Here is a 15,970-nt window from a genome sequence, read left to right on the forward strand (position 1 = left end):
TAATTCTGCATTATCATTGCCCTTTACTTTATTTTCCATGCAGCCTTCAATTCCTCACAACAGCTCTTAAATTTAAGTCTAGTAGCCTTAGTTTAATACTCTTCAAATTAAATCGTGGGTAAACTTAGACCCTTTGATCTATTTTCCTTTTAGAGATTCTCTTTTTATACATTATATCTATGGAAACAAGTTTTCATACTGATAAAGTTACAAACTTGCAGTAAATAAATGGATTGCTGAGTTGATTGCCGGTGCCGCTACAAAAATGATGAAGCAAAAGGATGAAAGGTGTGTGCGCCTTTGCAAATATCTTCCTAGTAGTTACCGAACCAATTTACTCTGTTATTATTAATAGTTGTCTTTTGGAGACAATTGTATCTTGAAGTCTTTGTGATAGAGTTCTATATAAGGTTATAAGTCTACATTATGACATGTAACACTGTGACAGGTCAAACTATTAATATCTGGAGAGTAATTCCACTTGACCCTCATTATGCTGGTACCAGGTTCTAACATTCTTTATCTAAGATTTATTTTTCTGGCTGCATATGAAAAGAATGGCTGCTATGAATCTATGTTTTTGATGACAATGCACATTTACCATTTGCTTCATGGTTAATGTTTGGAAAGTATCAAAGTATAGCTTGAAATCTATAGTATGTGTCGAACTTTAAATAGGTCAATTGCGTGTATTCAACTTTATATCAACATTGTATGTATACGGGGATATACGTGACATCCATTTAAGCTCAGTTTACATATTTCTAATTGGTCAGGCGTATCAAATGTTTGGACATTTCTTGGAGTTTATGACATTATTACTGTCGTTTAATCATTTAATAGAGTGACCTTTGGATTTGCAAATTAGTTTCATCATTCTTTTTCTTATCTTCTTTGTTATCTGGTTGAAAAAAGGGAAACTTGTGTTGATAGTTGTATAGTTTCCATGAAATCATGAATTCTATGTACTTGTTACTTATTTTTCTATTTCTGATGTAGATACTTGAAAAGAGGGGTGAATGAAAATGGCTGTTGAAGTTAGTTCCATTGTTCAAAGTCGAGGTTCAATACCCCTATTCTTGTCGCAGGAAACCTCAAGATTGAAAGTGAAGCCTGATATTATTTGTAAGAATAACAACACTCACACTGTCTAGTGTAAATGTTGTTCAGTTTACTAACGATTGCTTGTTCATTTTTGTGTCAATTAAAGACCAGATTTATGAAGCCACCAGGCTCCACTTTCAGAATCTTTACAACAGATATGGGAATCCAGTTACTATATTATATTTAGTTAAGGTAAGTGAAAATTTCTCTATATTGTTCTATATAGGGGTGGCAATCGTGTCGTGTTCGGGTTGACGGGTTGCGTGTTACCGGATTCATATACCTCAATCTAGACACAATCCATTTAGTAATTGTGTCCAAAATTTGAACCCAAACCCAACTCACCCATGTAACCCATATTAATCAAAATACACATGATAAAATTGTAAACTGAGGTGTTCCATATTTTAGATCCGCACGTAATGTAATATGTGTTGGATGTTAATTCATTAATCCATGTTTAGGGGTCGTTATATAATTAATTATCTGTGTATCTAGAGTCGTATAGATAAAGTGTATAAGGTAAGGGGTCTAATGTGTTAATGTAAACATTAATAACCGAATGGTAGTTTTCGGTTAGAGGAAGTTAGTTATGAAGGGTCGTGACTTTTCATGAACAGTCACAGTGGTAGTAATCTATGGAAAGTTGTGACTTTTCATGAACAGTCACAATGGTTCGTATGTGTGTCTATAAATACAAGTGTTTGTGTGTTGTTAAACGCAACAGAATTCACTATATACAATGTGTGAGTTTGTGTCTTGAGTTTTGTTCATAGACATGTTTGATTCGAGCTCGAGATGATCCGAGGGGCCAACATGTTAGGAATAAAGTTAACAGGTTCTGATAACACACACACACACGAATCTGGAATAAAAACAGAAAAGGAAAGAACAAGGAACACCAAGATTTAACGTGCTATCTCTCACTAAAGTGACTAAACTGTGTGAACTAATCCACGGGGGCAAGTGGGTTTTTCTTTAATGATTCCACCAAAACCAAAATTACATGTACAAGAGATATGTGTATTTATAGGCTACTGATTAGGTTAAATGATTGTTCCCCAAGAAAGCTAAAACTGGACCTAATAGAATTAAGGCCTTCTGCCCTAATTCCCTACTGGGCCAGTTTTACTAAGCTCAACTAAATAAGACCTGCTGCCCTTTTAGTCTCTGAACATAGCGGCCCTTTGAGTGGACCGAATGACAACAACTGCCAACATAGCAATATGAACCAATTATTAACAAATACATACTTTTCTTTGGGTAAACACAAATACATGCTTTGGATATACATATTGGATATAAAGATAGAACTATAAGAAAACATAAAATAGTTGCAGTTTTTCTAGAACTAAACATTTTTATATTGGTAGTTTCTAATGGGTTGGCAGGTCAATCCAAACCCAACCCATATATTAAACGTGTTAGCTGTGTCGACCCATTTATGACACAACCCATGCTTCAACCCAAACCCGATTACTTAGTGTCGTGTCGCGGGTCGTGTCACGTCACGTGTTGTAAAGTCACCAACCCTATTCAATTTAGGTCTGACATTTAGAGTCTGAGAGTCCTTTCATACATTTGTGTCACCGTTTTTCTCAACAGACTTGGAAAGAAAAACCAGGGAGTCCCTTCCTCGAGTGGAATTTGCTAAGGCTATCGAGTCGATTAATAGAGATTTACCCGCGGGAAAGCCGCTTGAAGTTTCTTCACTGGGATCTGAACAAATATTCCAGAAAGTAAGTTTTTTCAGATTTTTTTTTTTTCCATTTGTGGCCTCTTTTTGACATTATTTCCTGACACAACTCGATTGGTCTTGGTTTCTTCATAGATTTACAAATGTGCTGGCGCTTTTGGGTAAAGTGGCTACCTATGCATTGGACCTAACTGGCTTCTTTTATTGTCGAGTAACCCCAAGTAGAAAGTCACAAAAGTTATCAAATCAATCTGAGTAAGTTACTTTTGACATATTTTTATTTGTAATAGACTTCTTATCGTTTCACGGTTTTTATCATATTGCTCGGAGTCAGAGCATTGTAATCGCTGTCAATGCTTGTTTTTGTGGATTTTGACCATTAGCTCTTTTTATTAATCATTGATACAGAAACGGAAGTGGTGGTGATCACTATTTGCAGAACTGTGGTACTGAGAACAGTGATGGTGACATCCAACAATGAAAGTAGGAAACACAGTTCCAAGCCTTTTAAGTATCAGACTGGGGTCCTGCGAACAAATTGTATCGATTGTCTGGATCGAACAAATGTTGCCCAATATGCCTATGGTTGGGCTGCACTTGGCCATCAACTGCATGCATTAGGATACCTAGATGTTCCAACTATTGGGTTGGATTCTCCTCTAGCCTATAATTTGATGGAAGTTTATGAGAAAATGGGCGACACACTTGCTCTACAGTATGGTAGATCTGCAGCTCAAAATAAGGTATTAAGCTAACTCAGTCATTATCCAAGATCATGTGTAATGTCAACTCAGATTTGTGTGCTGTAGTATAACCTTGTTGACAGTTGATGCAGGCTGTGGTCAGGTTTATGCTATAAGCTCGTATATGGAAGAGCTTATAGCATGGTTCAGTTGGAATTTCATGTTAAGTAATGTTGCTACGCAGATATTTAGTCAGAGAAATGGAAAGCAGCTACCCAGTCCCAGGAGTTCTTCAGAACTATACAACGCTACTACAGTAATGCTTATATGGATGCTCAAACACAGGACGTGATCAATGTGTAAGTTAGATCAATCTCACTTTGTAGTTTATTCTGTCAGTGACAGTGCAACGTTGCTAGTTTACCTCAAGTCATGTCTCCAGTATATATTTCTAGACTACAGGACGAGATTTATATACGTATTGGTGTTGTAGGTGTTTTAGATATTATTCTCTAACAAATTTTAAAATTTTGGTGCTTGTTGGTTTGGGATTTTAATGGAGCAGGTTCCTGGGCCATTATCGGCCACACCATGGTAGACCCTCATTATGGCAATTGGACTCTGATCGCCATTACATTGTTGGAAACCGTGGCTGTAGCTCATTTGAGGAAAATGCAAGGTGCATTGCTTTGTTTGATATATTTTGTACTATTGTTGCCATAAAGTATTCCTTAAACCGATATAGAATTGTTACGTTGAGATGAAATCTGATTTCCTGCATATGCAGGGCACCATTTCAAAGGTCACTGTCAGATGGCAACATTATCAGCGATGCCACCTCACCCATGGATCGTGGACAGAGGATGGAGAGTCTGGGCATTCATATCATGAAGGACAAGATAGTTGGAACGGTTTATCAGAATCATCGCCTGAAATCTCAACTTGTGAAAGTGATTCATCCTATTCAAGGTTTGCTCTTGTCATCTATTGAAATTTTCCGTGATTAACATGTAAGCTTCTTTCTTTTGCATCTGAAATTGACAGCCGTTGGTTAGTTTTGGCTTTAAGGTTTAAAATCTATGCAGGTATATGCCTGCAATGTCTGGTCAACAGCTTTTCCTAAATGCCCATGCTGAAGATTATCCCAACAGTGATCGCATATTCTACAACAAACGTTTGGATTCTTGTAAGTGTTCAAAATTTCTGGATGTTGATATGATTTCTTCATCTGGAAATTCATGTGAAGATATTCGAAAGGTGGTAAATCGCCCACCTTATGCATTATCCTATTTTACCCAACATTTCCATTGCTACCATCACCAACACTAGTGATGTTACAGGTCACTTCTCACAGGCTCCTCTTATGGTGGTCAATCATCTGAGAATATAGTCAATGGAACGGGCCCTCTACCATGTGGTTCTGAATCATGTCTGCATTTAAAAGTTAGTTCTCTTTTTCGTTTACCAAAGTTCTATATGTATTTTGAAGTTGTATAGCTCATAACTTATTCATTATGTCTTATTTCTGTTTGTCACTTAAACTAATGATTACTTGTATTATTCTCAGGAAGAAAATCAAGGTGGTAGGAACCTTAGGGCAGGCGAATACGCTGATGAGTTTGTGAATTGGGTTATGGATGGAGGATTGCTTTTCCATTGATCAGTTTTGCCATTAAAAATAGATATCTTATCGATGAACCGATTGATTTTTCTCATCCAAAGGATGCAGATTGCCCTTCAGAACTAAATGGTAGGAGATATACCATAAAAGGAATTGTCATGAAAACGTAAAATCACCCCCCAAAAAAAATTAGAAAAGAAAAGATTAGGAAAAAGGGTATCCTGGTCGTGTCAAAACAAGGAAGTTGAAATTCGACGGTATAAGGAAATAAATAGATTGCTAAAGTCGGTGCTTTCAACACTTTGTAAATGATTTGTGTATTATTATTATGGTTACTTGGTCGTGATGTTGCCCACACTTTACCACACAATCAATTATTGAACAGCTTGATAGCCATGTAATATGTTCATATATAATTAATGCTCTAAAACACTTTTAACATACTGATTTCTATGGTTAAAAATGCACTTAAAGTTCCATTTTTTGGGACTTGTTTCTTTTTTTCCGATACTTGGTTTGGATTGCTTCGGTGTATCTGAACTTGGACTATTCAATTTGCAAACCTGATGATAAGATTTTACTAATTTAAAACATGATGATTCCAATCTCAAAAGTTATCAAGCAATGAGCCATTGGTTTAATGGTTCAAGATGAATGCCATAATTTCCGGTTAAACATACATATCAAAGGATATGTTTGATAGATTATGAATGGGTTGATTAAGGTTATGTGCTATCTTTGATGGGTCAAACATGTAAAACAAATAAATTAGCTCAAAAACTAAACGAAAATATCAAATTGTTTTATAATGGTGAAACGGGTCACAAGCCTAGACTATATTTTGAGTTCATACATTCTAATCACTTTCCTGAAAATTTGTAATCATACTGAACCATTTATTTTTATAAAGAAGTGCACAAATGTGTTTTTGGTCAACCCCAATCCATTCTCAAAAAGAAATACCCGTTTTGACGGGAACTGCTTTGACACTATCCATCCACCTGCACCATAGTCGAGCCTAGACTGTATTTTGCGATCAGGAAACTGCGTCGCACCTATGTCGGACCTCTTTTCTATTGACACGGATATACTTGGTGCATGGTGTGGTTTTCTTTTGGGCAACAACCTGAACTCTTTTTCTTTGTTGGTCATCAGACTGATGGAACTTTGTTACTGAACAAGCTCCTTGATCATCAGATTTATTTTTGAGTTTATTTTTGAAAGGGTTTTCCCGCAGACACTTCGTCGCCTCCTCCATCTTCATCCAATAATCTTGAGCTCTCTTAATTATTTCATTTCTTATTTCATCATTAATTATGCATGGTTGCACTGCTGTCTTTCTGATACGAGCATGTTGCGCAGAGGCGTCTTCGCCTATACTCTCAGCCTTCTTTAATGCCAATTCCTTTATCTTCACCCTAAAACAACAATAATCTCTCAAATGGTTAAAATAATAGTAATAGAGTAACTGAACCGAGGAATCAATGGCAATAAAAACAAACAAAACACACCTTTGGATTACTAGCTAGGTACTCACATGTCGTCCTCGCTCAGGAGCGTATATCAATCTATACTAGTCGTATATATAAAAATTACTAGCTAGGTACTCACATGTCGTCCTCGCTCAAGATCGTTTTATTTTTCCATTGAAAATCCATCTCCTGACTACAGAGAAACAAACAAAACACACCTTTGGATTATTACTAATATATATATATATATATATATTATATAGATAGATAGTAGTAGTTGAAACCATTATTACGTATACAACAACATAATTAATAATTTTAGAATTGTAGAGCCGTTGAGGAAAGAATTGAAGAAACAAAATAGTAATGAATGAAAGTGAAAGAAGGAATAGATAGGCTCACCATATGATTGAGGAGCAAGCCGTTAATAAGCACCTACGTCTGCAATCAAGTCAATATTATATATAACCACAACAATTAGAATCAGGCGGGTAACATTATATATTATGCATATACATACAACAAATGGTTGGGTTGTTTATATATTTAATAATAATAATAATAATAATAATAATAATAATAATAATAATAATAATAAATCGAAAAGAAACAGATGCAAAATTAGATTAGATAGGAGGAGGCTAACTAACTGTTCAGGTTTAGTTAGCTGTGAATAGTGATTCAAAGCAGTTTCTCTATATTTTTCAGAATCCGCAATTCTAGTACCAAATACCGGATGCTTTCCTCTCTTAATGGGCCTCCTGTACGTTACAATCAGGCGATCCATTTGTTAGTTGGTTGTTAACTACGGCTTTGGCTTTTAAGGCTATCTCCAATGTTAAGGACGCCCTTAGCCGTGCTTGAGCTGTCACATCATATCCTTACAAATCCTTATACATCCTTATTAATCCTTCAAATTCTATAATTTTATCTCCAACCATACAAACATCCTTACATATCCTTACGTATCCTTTACCTCCAAATAAAAACAAAAATATATTAACTAAGGACAAGTAAGGGCACGTAAGGGCATCCTTCAAAAAATCCTTAATTTTGGACAAGTTTCAACGGCAAAGGATATCCAAGAACACCTAAGGGCACCCCATTGGAGATAGCCTAATAATCATGTCTTACTTAATTATACATCAACGATGATGATGATGATGATGATGATATATTTGTTTTGTTAGAAAAATTAATTTTAATTATACTTCTAATCTAACAACAAGCTAAAATCGATATACAAAAACAGAGAGAAAAATTATTACTCTTCTTCGACAGCTGGTGGTGGTGATGATTTATCCGACACAGAATCCAAATCCATGGGTGCTACTGATTTACCCGACTCGGTATCCAAGCCCATTGGGGGATCTATATATACCGGACGCCACAATTATTATTATTCTTACAATATATATATATATATACCTCTAATCTAACAACAACAACAACAACAACAATTAGATTGAAAATATTATTATTTGTCTTTGGTGCCAACTGAAATCGATATAGAAATAAATTAAAAACAAAGAAAGAAAAAAACTAACCGATGAGAGGGTTAGGCTGGCGGCTGCAAATGAGAGACAGAGAATTATACTAATATAATAATAATAAATATATATCGTAAAGAAAGAACCGTTATCCTTATCCTTTAATATATAGAGAGTTAACAACCGTCGTCCATGTAGTTTACCTACAAAGTCAAATTTTATCTTTACCTGTAAAAAAATACATTGACAGTCCTTTGTGCATGAATAACATTTCACGCTCGGTATCTTCTTTTAAATTCTTTTTTTTTTTTTTAAAAAGTTGTGTATCTGTTCGTAAAAGAAGATCTAACTTATGTTGTCTTAATCGAGTCCGCGCTAAAAAGTCCTCTCACCGTCAATAACTAGTCGAAGGGGAAACCTCCAATTACACTGCCGGAAGGTATGACATTTAGTTGTGATAAAACCCTCCCCTTCTGCAAAACTCAAACCTTGTTTCACCAAAGAACTTTATTCGTGAAATTTTTTTATATGTCTTTTCAATGTCTTGAACTTGAGATGAAAGGACTCGATTAAAAAAGAAACAAATTCTTTTTATATATTTTTTACCCAATTGTGTCGTATTCTTTTATGCATGTGCCACTTTTTTGAGTTAAAATCACAACTGAAATTGCTAATTTGTGGAAGGGCGGTTGCGGATTCGAAGCAAACATCCTTATATTTTTTTTTCTAATATAAAGGCTTATATATAGCTCATTTGTTTATGTGAACCTTACACATCAACACAGAAATTGCTGATGTAGTTGCTAATTTGTTATTCAAATCATTCTCGTAATGCCACATCAAAAATTCCTGACATGTAACATCCAAAAATTTTAAAGTAAATAAAACAAACCATTATTGTAGTTTTAGCATTAAAATAATTTCCTAGTATTTTATTTTTATATAACGGATTAATTTAGTTGGAACTCTAGTGGATAGCGGGTATAATACCCCATTTTATTTGTAAAAAACGTGGCAGGAGGATATGAACCTCCTGATGATTCATTTCAATTTTCTTCACCTAGTTTCTTCCTCCCTTTCTCTTATTCTCAAATTCAAGAACTCATGCATCTCTAAAAAGATTAATCTCTAAAATAATAAGTAAATTATATGAAAATAATCTCCAAAAAGTCTAGTAATCAAGTTGGGAGATTTTGTGGGTATGTATGTGTGGGTGACGAAAATTAGAAAAAAAAGGGAAGAAATTTGTGACTCCAATTCTTAACTCCAACCTTTTTATCAAGGTAAAGATTTCTTTAACAAAGTTTGATTATATTTTTAAAAATTAGGGTTCATGCAACTAATTGAAATTAAGTTTTGAAAAAAAAAAATAGTTATCTTGCCTAAGAGCTTTTGTTATTAATCAATTTAGGGTTCTTATTATGAATTAAATTGGGGTTTTTTTCTTGAAAATGAAATATTTTCTTAACTTCAAGCTTGGGTTCATACCAATTGATAAATTGAGGAATTTTAAATAGTTGATTATGTTGAAATGCTTTTCGTAAAATTCTTACTTGTAATGGAGCATATATATGATGTGTAGTTGCATGAATGATTTCATAAAAGTGTTTTTGATGGTTTTATAGTCAAAGCAAGAAAATAAAGATTTTGACTAATAATGTTGTATGACAAAATAGTAGTGATCATGAAAAGATGGAAAGAATGATTTTGAGTAAAATGTCGTATGGTCATATTGACGAGATAATAAATTGGTGATTTTTGTATTAAAATGAGTTGTGACCATGACGTTGTGAAAGTAAAATGAGATTTTGAAAGAAGCCAACTTTAGAGAATGATGAGCATGTGAATTATGTAAAAGTTGGGTTGGGCATTGAGATGCTAGTAAAGATAGTAAAGTATGTCTTGTTAGCCTTGTGTATGAAGTAATTGAGTCTGATGACCTTATATGTGTAAATTGTGAATTATTGCTAGGTGGAAAGCAATATGATTGTGAGTTATCCTTATCTTTTAATACAAAAAGTTAACGACCGTCGTCTATATAGTTTACCTACAAAGTCAAGTTTTATCTTTACCTATTAAAAAAAATACATTGACAGTCCTTTGTGCATGGATAACAACATTTCACGTTCGATCCTTTCTTTTAAATTTTTTTTTTTCTAAAAAAAAGGTGTGCATCTGCTCGTAAAAGAAGATCTAACTAATGTTGTCTTAATCGATTCCGCGCTAGAGAGCCCTCTCACCGTCAGTAATTAGTAGAAGGGGAAACCTCCAACTAAACTGTCGGAAGGTACGACATTTAGTTGTGATAAAACCCTCCCCTTTTGCAAAACTCAAACCTTGTTTCACTAGAGAACTTTATTTGTGAAATTCCTTTAAATGTCTTGAACTTGAAATGAAAGGACTCGACTCAAAAAAGAAACAAATTCTTTTTATATTTTTTTTACCCAATTATGTTGTATTCTTTTATGCATGTGCCACTTTTTTAAGTTAAAATCACAACTGAAATTGCTAATTTGTGGAAGGGTGGTTGCGGATTCGAAGCCAACATCCTTATATTTTTTTCTAATATCATGGCTCATTTGATTATGTGAACCCTACACATCAACACTGAAATTGCTAATGTGGTTGTTGATTTGTTATTCAGATCATTCTCGTAATGTCATATCAAAAATTTCTGACATGACAGGCTAGGAGAGCGCCAAACAAACGTTCTACAATATATATATATATATATATATAGATAGATAGATAGATAGATAGATAGATACAGATGGTTTAAAAAGGGTATACATGATACATTAGTCCTCCATCAACCATAATGTAAAAGAAAACATATATTGTTTAATTGAATATTATTATGATGTTTCAAATGTTAACTACTAATTACTAAGTTAAAAAAAAAACACATAACATGCATGGATGTCCAGCCATAAAAACCCAACCCCTTTGACCCGGTTTTAACATGAGTTAGGTGTTTCCTATTGGTACTTTCCTCTAATTTCAATTATCACAACCAAAGACTCACCATAAAGTCCTACTCAAGTCGAATTATACATACATCTATAATTCTATATGACATTTGGAGTCTACTTTAGCAACCAATGGATCAACTAGGGTTTTAATGTTTAGGGTTTAGGGCTAAAGATTTTGCATATCTACATCACACATGAGATGCAAACGAAATAGACTAAATATAGAGCTACATTGAAAGGTAATGGGATGACAAGAGAAACATGCATACTCATCAATATCAATATAAGTAAAAATATTGGATATCAAAATCAATGCCAACAACCTAGAATGAGCAGAAAAATATACGTCAAAAAACCAAATTTGATATTATGAGGGATCATTTTTCTGGTTCATTTGCTTGAAAAGATATGCTATGAAATACGATATTACACTCGTTTACGTTTCTTTCCTAACCAGACTTCTCATCAAAATTGTAGTCTTTGAAATGGAGAAATTTGCAATCAAACAAAGCTCAAGCAAGCAAACACATTCTATGAGTGTGAGGAAACATGTCAACAGGTTGTACGCTTTTTAGTGTGTAACATCCCTGTAACTTTTGTTCCACCTGCAGAGAGACGGTAACAGTTCAAATACTGGTGCAAGGTACCTAGAAGGGTGGGCTAAGTAATAGATCAAACTGGATAATTTGTACTATTGAAATAAAATTAAAAACAAACTGATGTGTTAAATAAAAAATAAAGTATTTTTATAAAAAAAATTATCTAAATTTTTGCGTATGATTAAAAAGGTTTTATGAAAATACACACTCACTTTGGGCAACCCATTTAACCTGTTAGCGATAAAACTTAGCCCAAACTGACCCATTTATAAGTGGAAGGGTCCACATTACCGCCTCTAATGTTTATCATAAACTTACAATTTACCGAACCATGACAAAGATAATCAAGATCACGTGCGCATGTAGCGGGGTTACATGACACATACACTATCCGTGGTGCTTTCAGGTTTAGCAAGTATTTTATCAAATTAGTATGCATACCGGGTCGGTTAGGATCTGCAGACAGATATGGAAGATTCCTTGAGTTAAGGTCAGAGACAAAAAATGGAGAGCAAGAAAACTTTAACAGAATCATACTCTTTAAGTAATATTTTAGATTGCAGAGAAGCTCGGGTACACACATAGTATATATTGTATTCTGATCAGTGTTTATATAGTTAAATAAATTCATCCTCTGGGGGGGGGGGGGGGGGGGGGGGGGGGGGGGGGGATGAGAAGGTGGGGTAATGGGTCAAGGCCAAGTGTGACAACAAACATTAAGAGTATTCTACCAAAACTATTGTAACCTTAATAAGAAAGCAATTTAGGAGGCTTTAACTCATTTCATTGTACTTCGGACGACATTCAACCTAATTGACCCATTAGAAATGAAGGATAATCAACATTGAGCCATATATAAGAGAACACAAAGAAATTATCATCTATTTAGATTAGATAAGGCTTTCACCTTGCCCTGTAAATGTGATTAAACTTGGTTTAAAAAATAAAAAACCTGTGCTATTCTAATCTTTATACACACAGACTGAATACTGTCGTAGTTTCTTTTATTATAAATCTTATTTCAGATGAAAGAAATATGGATATGGACCTCTGACCCAATTCACCCATGTTGGGACCAAAATACTCATCACTTTAATTAAAGAAACATAGATAGTTCTCCATCAATATGTTTCATCAACGGAAAAAAAATATCCTAGGATAGCATGAATTTTAAATATTAATGAGCACGCCAGGTAATAACCTGATATGACAATGTCGGGTTTTGGGTAAATCCTTTCCAAAACTTTCATTAATTTTATTAAGATCTCCTTGGATAAATGTGGCATTGTGGAGCCCATTCAGATTGGAATTCGGACGAGTATCTGAGATGGCTTCAGGGACTAATTCATAACCGTAAACATGTTTTACCCTGAAATAACGTATCGCAAAGTAGAAACATATTCAGAGGTGTTCAATACATATTAGATAAAACCTAAAAGATCTCAGTGATGGTACTTTTTGGCTAATGTCAGGCCGATGGTTCCAGTCCCACAAAATAGGTCGAGGACAATATCTGAGCCATCTCCTTTCAGACCAGCACAATCTTCTACTAGCTCGTACAGAATCTCAGCCTGCATCACCGTGCATTTCATTATTAGAGGCAGCATTTTGAATCCATGTATAACAAAATGGGTTAACTTGAGTTATGTTTCATTGGTAATGGGTAATAACTAGAAAGGGCAAAATGGGTCAGTCTTCTGCTGAAAGTGAATTTGATGATTTATATATATACATATAGTGAAGGGATCAAGTGTATAAACTACTTATAAAAAACTGAAAAGTCAGAAAAAATATGTAGGCTGGTCAACCAAAAATGACCCAGCTCGTTATAATCTGTCCTGAGAGTTTACCCATACAGAGACCCAATTTTCGTCATGTTATTCAACCCATCTGATCTGCCCATTTTTCCATTTATAGTCATCACTCATCATCATAACCATTGAGGGGAAGAATACAAATGAAGATACCAGGAAGTAACAGAATGAATTAGAAGGCTTGTGAAGCATCTAATTTCTGCTTTGATTACATACCTGGTGCGCAATTGTCTGGAAGAAAGAGTTCACTGAAATTTCGAATGCTAATCCTCTTAAGATCTCAGTGATAGTAGCTTTCGCATATAGTGTGTACTCTTTCTCTCCAACAGATGTGTTACCAACGGATGTGTTTATATTGTTCACGATGCTTACCTGTCCACCAAAAATTATCATAAAATTAATAATTAACACGATTTAACTAGATAAGACAGCCGAGGATCATATTACTAACTCTTTCTTTTTGGACCGTATAAAAGATTACATAAATATTTACTAAACATTAAACAAAGAACAATTATATTTCTTTTTCAGTGTGAATGGTGTTTTAATTTTTACTTGAAAAACGACCATGCTATGATTTCCATATAATGACTAACTACGTCAGAGAGAGGCTACACTATTTTCACTGTGAACATGACAAGAAGAGAGAAATTTCAAAGTATTTAAGAAACAGACTTGGCTAGTTAGTTTAGTATAGCCAACTTCGGGAGGTTCCAAAAACTAGACAATAAATGTTTCAGGTCAACCCAACTCGATGTGGGTCGTCTCAATCCTACGAATACAGTTGATCCCTAACTATATAGCAATAGACTACAGGACACGACAAATACATTACCCGTTTCCATTAGAAATCCAGACCTGACCTGCCGATTTTGCCACATCTACTGGCCATCAATATCAGGTAATGCAATGAACGTATATAACAAGATATTCTTAAAGAAGAATAAGCTGGTGCTTGGGTTTATTATATGCGAATGGGAATGAGAATGATGGCGGATTTGGTTATCGGTTATAATAGAAATAGCATGTTACTCATAAAATGTGGTTTCGGTACCTTTGGAATAGAGAGAGATAACAAGATTGATTTTACAATATACAAAAAACAAAAAACATATCTTGCAGAAGGCTTTACTAAAAAAACAGTGTTCATGGGACTATTCAAACCCACTACCTTTAAACAAATCTTAAATCACTTTGTATCAACATTCCTCCATTACTATTCCCTCGCAACAAACACACCCAACTGAAAATGTGAAATGTGAATAAAATCTACATACCACTTCTGGAAACACTGCAAGTTTGTCAACAAGAGGCTTCAATAACTCTGGCTTGTAGGAAGATGTCACGAAATTTACCATAAGCTGTGGGAGCTGAGTCTCGACATCTCTGAAAAACGTATCGCAATTGTTCAGCAATTTGTGAAAAGTTATCAGTAGAAGTACAGAGAAGGTAGTTTATGTAAGGTAATTCTAATCATAGAGTGATACCAATAGGTGAAAACTGATAGTACCTTCCGCTTCTTATCGTTAGGTGCTTGATAAATCCATCATGAGAATGCCAATCATATGGTGATAATCCTAGCTCTGGATCCCTCCAACAATTTTGGACGGCTGCAAACATCAGAAATGCAACTTAAACAAAAGAAATCCTAATCAAATGCACTGTTTTAATTCGTGTGGCTGTGTATATGATCAATGATGAATCTGTCGTCTTAACAAAAGACAAAATTGTTCTATCCAGCAAGAACTATAAGCAAGGGATCCATAAAACGAATAATAGTATTACCTTATTTGCAGGTTCACTTTGTAAAAAGCATTTGTCGACATTTAACACGTTATCAAAAAAAAAAAAAACCAGGAGCATTTGTTGACATTACCTTATTAGCATCTTGGCTTTTATCATCCAGTTGTTCTTTAGGCAACCATCGTTTGGGACCCAAAGAAAATTCCATCTGCATAATCAACAAATCATTCGTTCTTCTCATCGACGAAAGAAGAACTTAAAAAAATTCTTGCTGATGTTAAATGATATAAAGCAATAGATACTATTACACATCTGAACACACTATGAAGCAAGATTCTTGCTGACCTTATTTCTGTAGTGAAATTGCATATCACATGGAACATTGGGTTTCATTACATTCTCATATTCTGGGTCTCTATGAGAGAATTTCCCAACATGTACCACCAAGTCTCGTACTTGTACATCCTTAGCTCTGACCTGGGCCTCATATAATAGGTTTTGCGTCTTACAGCCTCCACAATGAGAAGCGTATTCACATGGTCCTTCCACCATATCTCTATGAAGACTTAGCGTCTTCAATTTCGTCACCTGCAATTCTAACATATGACTATACGATATCAAACTTCAAAATGCCAAAAGCAGTGTTAAGACAAGCGTTTTGAAAGTAATTATTTGATCTTACATAATTAAAATCAAATAATAGTGGGTAATAAAACCGGTTGTTGGAGATCCTGTTTTAATGTGCTTTGTTGTCTAAACTCAAAGGTTTGCATATT

The 15,970-nt window shown here is 34.6% G+C and overlaps 1 protein-coding gene and 2 pseudogenes across 1 annotated transcript; 1 reads left to right on the top strand and 2 right to left on the bottom strand.

The window, feature by feature from the left end:
* Positions 1 to 90: 90 nt before the first annotated feature.
* LOC122607900 lies at positions 91 to 5,545 on the top strand (annotated as a pseudogene).
* A 595-nt stretch (positions 5,546 to 6,140) lies between these two features.
* LOC122607053 lies at positions 6,141 to 8,216 on the bottom strand. The gene is made up of 6 exons (XM_043779976.1): positions 8,124 to 8,216; positions 7,845 to 7,947; positions 7,227 to 7,337; positions 6,979 to 7,017; positions 6,716 to 6,769; positions 6,141 to 6,522 (listed from the first exon to the last, which is right to left on the bottom strand). Exons 2-6 carry the CDS (start codon positions 7,937 to 7,939, stop codon positions 6,141 to 6,143), a joined length of 681 nt encoding a protein of 226 aa, XP_043635911.1. The 5' UTR covers positions 7,940 to 7,947; positions 8,124 to 8,216.
* Positions 8,217 to 11,474: 3,258 nt separating this feature from the next.
* Positions 11,475 to 15,746, bottom strand: LOC122607054 (annotated as a pseudogene).
* Positions 15,747 to 15,970: the final 224 nt, after the last annotated feature.

The sequence above is a fragment of the Erigeron canadensis genome, chromosome 7 (genome assembly GCF_010389155.1).
Source record: "Erigeron canadensis isolate Cc75 chromosome 7, C_canadensis_v1, whole genome shotgun sequence".
Classification (NCBI taxonomy): Eukaryota; Viridiplantae; Streptophyta; class Magnoliopsida; order Asterales; family Asteraceae; genus Erigeron; species Erigeron canadensis.

Excerpts from the sequence above, each read along its gene's own strand:
- LOC122607053 (XM_043779976.1), bottom strand. The coding sequence starts at position 7,939 with ATGGGCTTGGATACCGAGTCGGGTAAATCAGTAGCACCCATGGATTTG. Across the intron at positions 7,018-7,226 it reads CAGCTAACTAAACCTGAACA|ACGTAGGTGCTTATTAACGG; the intron begins GTTAGTTAGCCT and ends ACTTGATTGCAG. Across the intron at positions 6,770-6,978 it reads GCTTGCTCCTCAATCATATG|TCAGGAGATGGATTTTCAAT; the intron begins GTGAGCCTATCT and ends GTTTCTCTGTAG.